We start from the raw sequence: 12,910 nt of genomic DNA, 5'->3' as shown, positions 1-12,910 counted from the left end.
TGTAGAGGTGCTGTGAACGGGCCCCGCCTGATAAAAACGTACTCTGCAGACTACAGCTCGCTGGGGACGCAAGAGGCCCGTGAGCAATGTCTGGGCGACGGTGGGGGTGTGAAGGAGTCCAACTGGGCCCGGAGGCGGGGAAGTAGACTGTGCGGTGACTGCTGGGGGTTGTGAGGTGCATTGACGAACTCATCGGGTAGGGCCATAGATCAGCTTGGCCGATGACGCCTGTAGGTCTTCTTTGGGTGTCAAGCGGATGTCCAGGAGCACCCAAGGCAGCTCATCCACCCAGTTGGGGCCGGTGAGGAGGGCCATAAGTGCCGTCTAAAGGTGGCGGTGCAATCACTCGACTAGCCCATTGGCCTGTGGGTGATTGGCCATGGTGTGATGTAGCTGAATCCCCAGCCTGTTGGCGAGCTGTGCCCAGAGCGCAGAGGTGAACTGGGCGCTATGATCACTGGTGAGGCGGTTCGGGACGCCGAACTGGGCAACCCAACCGTTCAAAAGTGCTCGGGAGCAGAAGTCCGTGGAGGCATCTGGATCGTCTCAGGCCAATGAGTGGTGCAGTCTACCACTGAGAAAAGGTAATGGTTAACTTGGAAACGGGCAAGGGTCTGACGATGTCCACATGTATGTGGCTGATCCGTTCCTAGACGTGTTCGAAATCTTTTATGGGTGCTCTGGTGGGCCTATGTACCTTGGAAAGCTGGCAATGGGTGCAGGTTCTGGCCCAGTCCGCAATCTGCTTCCAAAGCCTGTGCCAGAATAAATGTTCTGCCACCATATGGACCATGGACCTGATGGAAGGGTGGGAAAGGTCATGGATATGGTGGAAGACTTGCCTGCGCCACTGCTGGGGAACCACTGGCCGCAGGGTGCCCATGGAGATATCGCACGGGGTGATGCCCTCACCGTGAGGAGTCAGGAGGTCCTGAAACCGCAGACCCATGATGGCAGTCCTGAAGGCCCTTGTTTCCTTGTCGAAATTCTGGTCCTGGGTGAGCTGGTCGAAGTCGAGGCAGGGTGTCAGCGCCCAAATGGCCGGTCGTGAGAGCGCATTGGCGACCACATTGTCTTTCCCTCCTTGTGCTAAATATTGGCAGTGAACTCCGACACGAAGGACAGATGACGCTGTTGGCAGGCCGACCACGGATCACTTGCCATAGCAAGCACCTGAGTGAGGGGTTTGTGGTCGGTAAAAATGGTGAAAGGCCTTCCCTCCAAGAAATATCGGAAATGAAGCACCGCCAGGTACACGCCCAGCAACTCATGATCGAAAGCTCTATACTTGCGCTCTGGCGGGTGAAGAAGTCAGCTAAAGAATGCCAGTGGTTTCTACTGTCCATTCACTTGCTGCTCCAGGACGGCGCCGACGGCTGTGGCAGAGGCATCGACGGAGAGCGCCATATGCAGGTCGGTGCGTGGGTGGATGAGCAAGGTAGTCTTTGCGAGGGCATCTTTCATGTCTTCGAATACCCTGCTGGCCTCTGGAGTCCAGGTGAGTGTCTAGTCTTTGGCTGCAATGAGGGCAAAGAGCGGCTGCATGATGCACGCAGCGCCCAGAATGAAGCAGTTATAGAAATTGACCATACCCGCGAACTCCTGTAGCCCCTTGAGGTTGTCCAGGCGTAGGAACTCCCTGATTGCAGCGACCTTCGTAGTGGCAGGTGTTGCTCTTTCAGCCATGATGGTACGGCCCATGAACTGCATGGACTCTTACCCGAACTGGCACTTGGCCGGATTGATTGTTAGGCCAAAGACGGCCAGTTGGGAGAAGAGGGTGCGCAGGTGAGACTTGTGTTGTGCTCGGTTTCTGCTGGCGACAAGGATACCGTCCAGGTAAATGAATATGAAATTCAAATCCCTGCCCACTGTGTCCATGAGGTGCTAGAAGGTCTGGGTGGTATTCTTGCCCGAGCGGCAGGTGTAGGAATTCGAACAAGCCGAAGTGGGTGATGATGGCGTTTTGGGTATGTCCTCGGGGTGACAGAATACCCTCGCGCCATGCGGGTTGGCCGTAAAGTCCTGGATGTGAAGGATCGGGTAACAGTCAGGGACTGTCACATCGTTAAGCCGTCGATAATCTCTGCAGGGGCACCAGCCGCCGGAGGCTTTAGGGACCAGGCGGAGTGGTGAGGCCCAAGGACTGTTGGAGCGTTGAATGATCCTCAGCTCCTGCAGATGTGAGAACTCTTCCTTCGCTATCTGGAGCTTATCCGGCAGGAGCGGCGTGGACCGGCGGGCCTTGGGTGGGGATGTAATGAAACACCCCGTGGCGTAGTGAGGTGGCAGAGAACTGCGGCTTGAGGAGGGGTGGGAACTTGTCCAGGATATGCTGAAACTCGTCCTTGGGCGTGTTGACCGTGGCCATCTGCAGCTGCTCTGTGCAAGAGGCGTTGAGGCGAATGGATTGGAAGGTACAGGCATCTACCTGTCGCCTACCTCGAATGTCGACCAAAAGTCCGTGGGTGAGGAGGAAATCAACACTCAGCATGGCGGTTGGAAGGGACAAAATGGTGAACCTCCATGAGAACTTCCGCTGGCCAATCTGGAAATGGATGGTGTTGTCTCCATACGTTCAGATCTCTGTTGAATTGGCTGCACGGAGGGGAGGTCCTCGCAGCTGGTTCCGGGACTCGATTGCTGTGGCCGGGATGACACTGATCTGGGCCCCGATGTCGACGAGATGCATTGGCTGCTGACTGAATCCCGCAGGTAGCGAAGGCTGTGTTCTTGGCCAGCCGTCGCAGCCATTGACAGCGGCCGGCCTGCTCATTTCCCTGGAATGAGCAGGGCTGACGACACTTCCGAGCCTTGGCTCCCCAGCGTTGGTGGAAGAAGCAGAGGCCTGAAGTGGATGGCTTGCTTCTGGCTATGCTCTTTGAGGCCCCTACAGGGGCCAGGTGTTCCACTGCAGCACTAGAGGAAGGCTTGGCTTGGTTATGCTCGTGACTCGTAACCTGCTGGACTGCTGAGCCCTCCGGGAATCGTTCGAGCCATAGCTTTTGAGCCTTTTGAGTGATCTTCCTAGGGTCGACGAAGCTCTCCTGGGACAGTAACAGCCAGATGTCTTCAGACAGATGGTTGAGGAAGATGCGTTCGAAGTGTGGGCAGTTGGTGTGATCTCCCATGAACGCAAGCATCTCGTCCATCAACTCGATTGGAGTTCTGTCCTCCAAACTGTCGAGGTGCAGCATCCGAGCGGCACGCTGGTGCCTGAAGAGGCCGAGGGAGCCAGTGAGCACCCGCTTGATGTTCCCATATTTATCTTCTGCGGGTGGATGCTGAACGAGGTGCAGTACTCGTTTGGTGGTGGCCTGGTCCAGGGCGGTGACCACATTGTAAAACTTGGTCGAATCCGATGAAATCTGGCGGAGGTGAAACTGAGCTTCTGCGTGGCTGAACCAGGTCTCCGGCTCCTGAATGCAGAAGTCAAGAAACTTCATGGCTATAGCGTTGATCAAAGGGTCGTTCATGTCAGGTTTAAAGACGTTTGAACCTGTTGGGGTCACCAATTGTAGCGGCGGCTACACTACCAACTGAAGGATCGCACAACCAGGCGGGTTGAGTTCAGTGAACAAAACTGATTTATTGCAGGCTGCCTGGCTGGTCTTATACTCCCAGCCCAGACCTGGCTGAGAACCACACTGGGGGGCCCCGACGTCACCAGGGAGTTACGTGGGTCCCCAAGAGCGGGCTTCTGAGCCCGGTGCAGAGGTCTCAATGAAACCCCCGACGGCGCCATTTTGGCCAGCTGCCCCGCCACGTGCATGACAAGCGGGGCCGGTTCACTTGCCTAATGGCGTACTGCCACATATTCTTATTTCAACATTTATTCAAGCAAGTTCCTCTGTTTTAGGTTCATCTTTTAGATTGAAAAAGTTTGGAATACCTGTGTTCAATGTCATTAATAGTGTGAAACGTTTGGTTAATTCCATCACAGGGCACATTTTTAAGCAGTCAACTATATAATTGTTCATTCCATCCAACTTTTGAATTCTCTTTTTTTAAATACCAAAAAGAATCAAACTATGGACATGGAACTGAATTCGTATAGATCACCACTAAAACTTGTAGTGAAATAGTTTTGTTACTCTGTTTTCATAAAGCCATAGCCTACTTCCAAATTAATATTCTTCATTCCGCCCAAATACTTTTAGATGTGTAATAATTTGAAAGGCTCTACTAACAAAACTGAACTCAACACCACTGCATGAGATAAAGACAATACACTTGGTAGAGATGATAAAGGACAATACTAGAATTATGTAACAATTTTAGATAACCAAATTAAACTACTCGCCATGTGAAGAATTAGACTGTAGAACATTCATTTAATGCAAAACCTGTTTATAGAATACACTAGTGACCACACCCTGATTCAGAGTGAACAAATAATTTGCACTACCTTGAATGTCCTTCATTCTACAAAGTTACACAGTGGGAAACAAAGCAACAATATGCATTTCCATACAGTACCTTTACCTTGCTGTGCATCAATTTTGGCTTTAATCAGCATTCGTAGCCTGGACACCTCTTGTCTTTTCAATTCATCCAATTTAGTTCTCACAAGATGACTTACTAAGTTTAGTTCCTTAGCCATTTTACCACTCTTCATTAAAAGAAAAAATAAAATTAATCAACTCATCCAAATAATTGGTTAGGCATGAAAGAGATCACAGATATTTACTGATGAGGGATATAAAAATCATTCTTGTTTTTTTTTGTCAAATACAACACAAACTGTCTCCTCGTACTCTCACCAGATCACAATACACCACTCAATCATCAATTTTTAAAATTGAGACACAATGCACAGTAACAGGCCCTTTCAGCCCACGAGCCCGTCTGTCTAATTACATCCAAATGACCTACAATCCCCAGTGCACTTTGCACAGGTATGGGGAGAATGTACTTACTCCTTATAGGCAGTGCAGGATTTGAACCCTAGTCTCGATTGCGCGAACCGTTACACTAAACTGTGCTGCCCTGCTGAAATACTTCAACTTCATTTCCTCTTTAACTGGTCATTAATTAAAACTAATGAATAATCATTTAAAAAGTTGTATTTATTTTCTTTGCTCTATATGCATCCTTGTCCAGTTGCATATGTGATTTTCTTGCTAAAAATTTGATCAGGACAAATTATTTACAACTCTTGGCTTCCTGTTGCACTCACTATCCTGTCTAGTCAGCAAGTTATCTTCATCTTTAGATAGGGTCTTACTCAAGACTCAAAACAAATATCTCCTGGAACACCTTATAATTAACTACCTCTTGCTTGGGTTAGAGTTAGGGCTTGCATTACCTTGGTTGAAAAAAAATCAATTGGTTCAGCAGGCATATTTACCTGTCTAAATTGATGATGGCTTTCCCTGAACAATCAGAAAATGTTTAAAACGTGTTCAGTATTTCTGTTCTTAGTTATAGACACAAATCATCTTGTATAAACAAATATTAGGTTAAAAAGTTTGCAAAATTAACATGATCCTGTCCTCTTCCTCGTTGGAAAATTATGTCATAAAAAGTACTTTTGAAAAAATTCTGGAAATTTACATCAATTTTGTAATTTGAATTCAAGAATTCAAAGTTTTTCCATCCAAGTTAGTTATGCCAGGAAAACTATTAAAACAGAATACATTGGAACAGGAGAAAAATGTTTCAGGACTGCATATGCATTTGCTCAAAAGATTTAAATCCAAAGAAAAGTTTCCAGTGTTTAAAGCAAGAACGTCAAAACCTTTCAACTTAAACTGCTTTTTATAAAAAAAAACAGCTTACATACACATGGCATCATTAACAAAGTAAACTATCTCCAAATGTTTTATAAGAGCAAAAAAAATTTGAAACCAGAATGTGTTAGCAATGTTATGACCAGTGACCAAAAGCTTTGCTAAAGATGCAAGAGAGTCATTTATTGTCCCAAAAAGGGAAGAGACATGGTTTTAGGAAGAGAAATTCAGAAGACGGAATGAAATTAAACAAGTAAAACACAATGTCAGATTTGGAGGCGCATGGCAATTTCACGAGTATTGCAATTTCACGAGGAGATCACTGAGACAACATGGTATGATTTGTGTACAAGGATGAGTGCAGTTTTAGGGTGGAAGAGAGTTTGTGTAAGTTTTTTTTTCAATATTTAACTGGGGATGAGCTCTATGATTATTTAGATACTGTAGCATTCTTGAAACAAAGCCAAGAGTGAAGTTGAGCAGAGTGCCATCAGCAAACATGTGGAACATTGTATTTTAAAAGAAAATGCAATGGTGAAGAATATAAGCATGGTGATATGTATATACTGTGCTGTGTACGAATGGCTGGTCTGCCCACTGATGATTCACTCCCTCGTGACTCCACCCCTTGTGGCCTGGCCATAATGGTCGACCTCCCTTCCCCTGACCTCCATTTGAGCACATGGAGTTGGGCCAGCTACAATCTAATGTGTATTAAAGCATCTCATTCACCTCACTCAGTCTTTGGTGTTATTGATAGAGATTATTCTATACCACACGAGATGGACAAACTGCTGAGACCTGACAGGCTAGACATCAATCCTCAGGCACCAGGAGCTGCTGAACAATACGAGCAGTGGATCGCATGCTTCTCCAACTTCCTCAAGGTTGCTGCGAGCCTGGTAGACTCGGATGAAAAGAAGCTCAAGGTCGTATATGGGTGGGCCATCGAGCGTACCAGGAGCTGCACATCCTACGCAGAAGCCATGGCTGAATTCCGCAACCTCTACTGATCCCGGGTGAACAAGATGTACTTACGGTCTCACATGGCCTCGAGAAAACAGAAGTCTGGTGAGTCTATGGACAAGTTAATTCAGGCCCTGTACAGCCTGGGGAGAGAATGCTGGAGCACCGTGTCTTCACCCGTGCCTGCAGCCTAGTGCGTGGAAGAGTTGGTCTGGGATGCCTGTGTGTCTATCTACATCTGTCAGCGACTGCTCGAGGAGGACAAGCTGCCCATGAAAAGAGCGTTTCAGGTGGCTAGGACTCTCGATTTGGTACAGCGCAACATCGAGGCAAATGCCGGTAAGAACAGGTCTTCCATGTGCAAGCCACAGGCGCCACCATTTTGGAAGCCCACATCACAGATCACTGCTGCGCAAACCGATTACAACCCCACCGCTGCCATCGGACACCCGGTGCCACTACTGCGGCCAGCTAAAGCACCCCCGATAACTCTGCCCCGCTAAAGAAGCCACCTGCTCGGAGTGTGGGAAAAATGACACTACCAGCATGTCTGTAAGTCCAAACCCTCCTGTGTGAGCAGCGCTGCATGCGCCCCAGGGTAGGGCATCACTTCCGAGCCTAAACGGCTCGACCGCATGCGCAACCCGAGAGTCGTCATCTTACCGGATACAACTTCCATCTTCTTCTCCCACACGGAAGACGTCACCTCCATCTTCCTCCTTCTTGCCCGAGATGTCTGCCTGATCAACATGGAGGCCACCATCTTACCGACCGGCTCTCCATTCCGAAAGCAACGACGACTCAGTTCTGGCTTCAATCATACTCAATTAAGGCAGTCCCCACCTGATCACCCATTAAATGATAGAGATAGGGGTAAATGGGAAGAGAACTAACTGCCTGTTTGACAGTGGGACCTCAGAGAGTTTCATCCACCCAGACACCCTCAGCAAGCTCTCTCTCCTGCTTAGACCCATGACCAGCACCATCTTGATGGCCACTAAGGATCAATCTGCAGTTATCCGCGGGTATTGTGTAGCGTCATTAATGGTGGGGGGTAAACACGATGAACAAACTTTTATTTGCTTGTAATGCCACAGCTCTGCACGCGATTTTACAGGGCCTCAACTTCCAGAGCGAGTTTAGGAGTGCCACGATGGTGTTTGGAAGACCACAACCACCATCAACAGTATACAACCCCCGACTCACTGACCCTCCCAGCCAGTTGGCCAGTCGCACCTGCGGCCTCTCCACCTCCCATGTACCTCCTCTATCATTATTTAAGAACCTGACCCCAGACTGCAGGCCCATCGTGACAAAGACCAGGCGCTATAGAGCTGAGGACAGGGCGTTTATTAAGTCCAGCCCATGGAGAGCCCAAGTCGTGGTGGTCAGGGGAGGGAGTAAGCCCTGAATGATGATTGACTACAGCCAGACAATCAAATGATTCATGCAGCTTTATACCTTCCCCTAGTCCCGGATGACTGACATGATCAACAAGATCATCCAGTACAGGTGTTCTCCATTTTTGACCAAAAGTCAGCATACCACCACCAGCTCCCCTTTCACCCAGGAGACCACAAATACAGCACCTTCGAGGCAGACGGTAGACTTTACCACTTCCTTTGAGTGCCCTTCGGAGTCACTAACGGTGTCTCCGTGTTCCAAAGGGAGATGGATCGAACGGTAGATAGGCACAAGCTAACGGCCACTTTCATCTACCTGGACAATATCACCACCTGCAGGCACAACCAGCAGGACCATGATGCGAACCTCGCAAAATTCCTCCACACAGCTAAGTCCCTGAATTTGATTTACAATAAGAAGTTTGTGTTTAGCACTACTCTCCTGGTTCTCCTTGGATGCATCATGGCACATGGTATCATTGCCCCCGATGCCGACCACGTGTCCCTTCATGGAGATCCCAGTCCCATATATCCTCAAGCCGTTCAAAAGGTGCCTGGGGTTCTTTTTGTACTATGATCAATGGGTGCCTAATTACGCCGATAAAGCCTTCCTCCTGATGAGAGCCACTACCTTCCCCTTATCGGCAAAAGCCCAGGCTGTATTTACCCAAATCAAAGGAGACATCGCAAAAGCCACGATACATGCCGCGAACGAATCCATCCCTTTCCAGGTGGAAAGCGATGCCTCCGACCGCATTGGCTGCCACTCTCAACCAGGCGGGCAGCCCAGTGACATTTTTTCCTCCGTACTCTCCATGCCCCTAAGACATGGCACTCCTCTGTCGAGAAGGAGGCCCAGGCAATCGTTGAGGCTGTACACCACTGGCTGTCACTACCTGGCTGGGAAAAGATTTACCCTGCTCACGGACCAAAGAGCCATGGCCTTTATGTTCAACACCAAGCTGTGGTGACCAAAACTCGAACGATAAAATCTTGAGGTGGTTAATCAAGCTCTTCACCTACAACTAGGATATCATATACCAGCCAGGCAAGCTTCACGTCCCCCCCACCCCCAGATGCCCTATCACGAGGGACCTGCACCAACGCGCATCTTGACCGCCTCAAATCCCTCCACAATGACCTCTGCCAGCCTGGAGTCACGAGACTGTTCCACTTTATAAAATCTCAGAACCTCCCGTACTCCATCGAGGATGTCAAGTCTCTGACCAGACACCGTCGGGTCTGTGCAGAATGTAAACCGCAGTTCTTCAGCCCAATAAGTCACACCTCATCAAAGCCACATGCCCCCTTGAACGACTCAGTGTCGATTTCAAGGGACCCCCGCCCACGATCAATAGGAATGTCTATTTCTTCAACGTTATCAACGAGTTCTCCAGATTCCCCTTTGTCATCTCTTGTCCTGACATGACCGTAGCCACTGTCATCAGGGTACTCCGTAGCGTATTTACCCTTTTTGGGTACCCGAACTATATCCATAGTGACTGTGGGTCCTCTTTCATGAGCGACAAGCTGTGGCAGTACTTGTTGGCCAAAGGCTTAGCCACCAGTAGGACCACAAGCTACAATCCCAGGGAAAATGGCCAGGTGGAGAGAGAAAATGCCACCGTTTGGAAGGCTGTCCTCCTGGCCCTTAAGTCAAAAGGCCTGGCAGTGTCCCACCAGCAGAAAGTCCCGCCAGAAGCACTCCATGCCATCCAATCCCTCCTATGCACCACTACCAACATGACCCCTCATGAACACACATTTTCCTTCCCCAGGTCAGCGACTGGAAACAACCTGCCACACATCCGCGGGACCTGTCCTGCTGCGAAAATGTGTGAGGGGCCATAAGACCAACCCTTTGGTCAAAGAGGTGCAGCTCCTGTATGCAAAACCGCAATATGCCTACGTCCAGTACCCCTACAGCCATGAAGACAGAGTCTGGGAGACACTACCAGTCCAGACCCTACCTACACCCAAACCACTACCCTCAGGGATTGGGTACAGATCAACCCAGACCCCTATACCACACACCCCCAACCCCCATCCAGCTGGTCCTACCTCCATGACTCCCACATACGACCAAACCCCACCCCCTACAGAGTCAGCTCTACTGCCCCAGCCTCAGGACACACGACTGGCAACAGAGCTGACAAGTTTACCACCGCCGAAGCTGCGCAGGTCACAGAGGAAACTACCTGGATGGTTGAACCTCTAGGACTTTAACCCAGCGGGGTTTTGTTTTAAGAGAGGGGGTGAATGTGGTGATATGTATATATTGTGCTGTGTACGAGTGGCTGGCCTGCCTACTGATGACTCGCTCCCTAGTGACTCCTCCCCTTGTGACCTGGCCATAAAGGTCAACCTCCCTTCGCCTGTCCTCCATTCAAGTACATGGAGTCAGGCCAGCTACAATCTAATGTGCATTAAAGCCTATCGTTCACCTCACTCAGTCTTTGGTGTTATTGCCAGTAAGACGTAGGAATAGGCCAAAAAACTTATGATTGGGTAGCTTCAGAGGTAACAATGCAGAAGGAGTAACAATTGAAGATCTCTGAATAGATAACCATTCTTAACCACAACATACCTTAATCTCTTCTATATCTGCTGTCTGGAGCTTTTCTCGGAAATGCTTGTCAGTTTCTAAAACATCAATTACTTCTTTAAGGTAACGGTCATAATACAACCCAGTGTCCTGGAGGAATGCGGAAGAAATAAGTGTTACAGAAATCCATAATATAAAAGAAGCCCATAATCCATTCTTAGAGTGGTTAATTTAAAAAAAAACCCTCAATGATCCATTCAGTCAAACACTGAATACAAAGAGTACATTTTAAAGTATGATATTGAATAACCATTCAAAATAAGAGGGAATTGAACATGACATCAATAAAGATAATTGAAGCAATGATCAGTCTGACATGCTCTCACTAAGCTTTGGAACGTGAAGAGGCAGTGGAAAGGGAGATCAAAAAGAAGTTGCTGGACCTGTGATGACATATACAAATACCCAGCTTCTACACAAGGTTAAAATGGCATTAATCATCCAGCTGTTATTGTCAATGAGACATTGCTGGGATACTGTTAATCTCAGGAAAGCAACAAGCAGGCTTTTGAAATGGTTGTACCTTTTTTTTAAAAACTGGATAAATTAATGTACACAGATTTTCACTTGCAAACTGAAGATTGCACTCAAAAGAGCATACTGAAGTCTTCACAATCTCTGATTGATACAACTCCATCACTGATGGTGGTAATTCCAGGAAAAGGGAGTCCAAGTTTACAGCTCAACACAAGAAACTGGATTCTTTGTCTGGTACAGACATCAAAAAGAACATTATTTTTGCTCAAAGACATCAATACAAATAAACTGAATTATAAAAATACTTTACTAATCCTTACACAATTTTGAACATCATAAAGCTATTAAGACTGGAATATTAACATTTAAAAACACAAAATCAATAGAAAAGTTTACATGCTTCGGTTTTCCAGGCGAGTAGGAAGAAGTGAAAAACAAGATATCAGCAAAGGTTGACAGACAGGACCCGATTTCCTGATACACATTTTCACATCAGCCCTGTGGTGCCAGGTTGTCATGGGACTGCCCAACAAATTAACTCACAAAATAATTTAATCCTGAAGTACCCAAAAATCCACCGCAAAGGCATCATCCAGGTTTGTTGGAAGTGGAAATCGCGGCAAGATACGGGGATGGCTCATATGTGGAAGCATTGGTGTAAATTTCCAGAGACCACGGAACCATCAGAATCAGGAACCATTGCACGTGGCACAAAAGGGAACAAAATCAATTGCCTAACACCAGAAAAAAATTTCAAGACTGAATTTCTAAATTAATATCGCTTGATAAATCCCAACCACAAAGTGCATCCATTGATCTTGGACAACTAAAAGCACCATTTTCCTCTTGCTTCCAACCCTATCAATCCATTTTCAGCACTTCCTTTGATAATAATAGCGGTACTAATTTTAATATATTGGAGAGCTACTATTTGAACCACTACCATCCAGGGGTGAAGATATCATTTATCCAGGCGGTCTGTTTTTGGTTAAGCAATAAAAGAATAGAATTTCTCCTTTGGATGGTGCAAGACTCAGAGAAGAACTAAGTGTTATCATGTACCAACCTCCCATGCCCTTCCATCCTGTACATGCCACTGCTAAGGAGTGCTATGAAAGGAGTCTTCCAAATATGCAGCAGGACACCATTTTAATAGTGAATGTTGCAATCATATTGCATCAACAGTATCACGTAATTGTGGATCAGCATCAAAAATGCGTTGAAATACAGAGAAGTGTGAAATTGTGAGAGAATAGCAACCAGAGTCTCGATGTGGACAAGACAAAAAAGCTGACTGTGGGCTTCAAGAGGACCAGGGAATGACCATCCTCCACCCCACATTAATAGCTCGATAGTGGATAGAGCAGAGAGCACCAAGTTCCCTGGAGTCCACTTAAGAAGTGGCCTACCCTGGACACCCATCTCCTCACTTGTCAGGAAGACGCAATAGCAATTGCAGTTCCTTAGAAGGCTAAGGCAGGCCACCATTCTGGAAACTTTCAACTACTGAGAGCATCCTGGCCGGCCGCATCACAGTGTGGTATGGTTGGCGTGGAAGAGTCATTCTCAACAGGGGCCCTACAGCCCCCTGGGTGCCACAGCATATTTAAGTAAAAGCCTTGTTTTCTTTTCACCTCACATTAAAAAATTTTTAAAAAAATATTTGTCAGTATGAGAGAAGTGCGGAGGAAACCAAATCAAGTGCCTCACAGGGAAGGGCGCCCATA

General features: G+C 47.6%; 1 protein-coding gene across 6 annotated transcripts in view; it reads right to left on the bottom strand.

Moving 5' to 3' along the window:
- Window positions 1-12,910, bottom strand: part of nucb2a (nucleobindin 2a) — a 48,357-nt gene that overhangs the window by 20,877 nt on the left and 14,570 nt on the right. For 2 of the 6 annotated variants that reach the window (XM_069898276.1, XM_069898255.1), the window contains exons 3-4: window positions 10,689-10,796; window positions 4,486-4,612 (exon numbers count right to left, since the gene is read on the bottom strand). In XM_069898276.1, coding sequence (XP_069754377.1) covers window positions 4,486-4,612; window positions 10,689-10,796 — 235 coding nt within the window. Of the gene's footprint in view, window positions 1-4,479; window positions 4,613-6,464; window positions 7,439-10,688; window positions 10,797-11,229; window positions 11,415-12,910 lie in introns of those variants that run through there. The other 4 variants (XM_069898265.1, XM_069898286.1, XM_069898297.1 and 1 more) reach the window with 4 other exon arrangements.

This window comes from Narcine bancroftii, chromosome 1 (genome assembly GCF_036971445.1).
Source record: "Narcine bancroftii isolate sNarBan1 chromosome 1, sNarBan1.hap1, whole genome shotgun sequence".
Taxonomy (NCBI): domain Eukaryota; kingdom Metazoa; phylum Chordata; class Chondrichthyes; order Torpediniformes; family Narcinidae; genus Narcine; species Narcine bancroftii.
The sequence above is the reverse complement of the archived record's forward strand: the minus strand, read 5'-3'. Positions and strand labels throughout refer to the sequence as shown.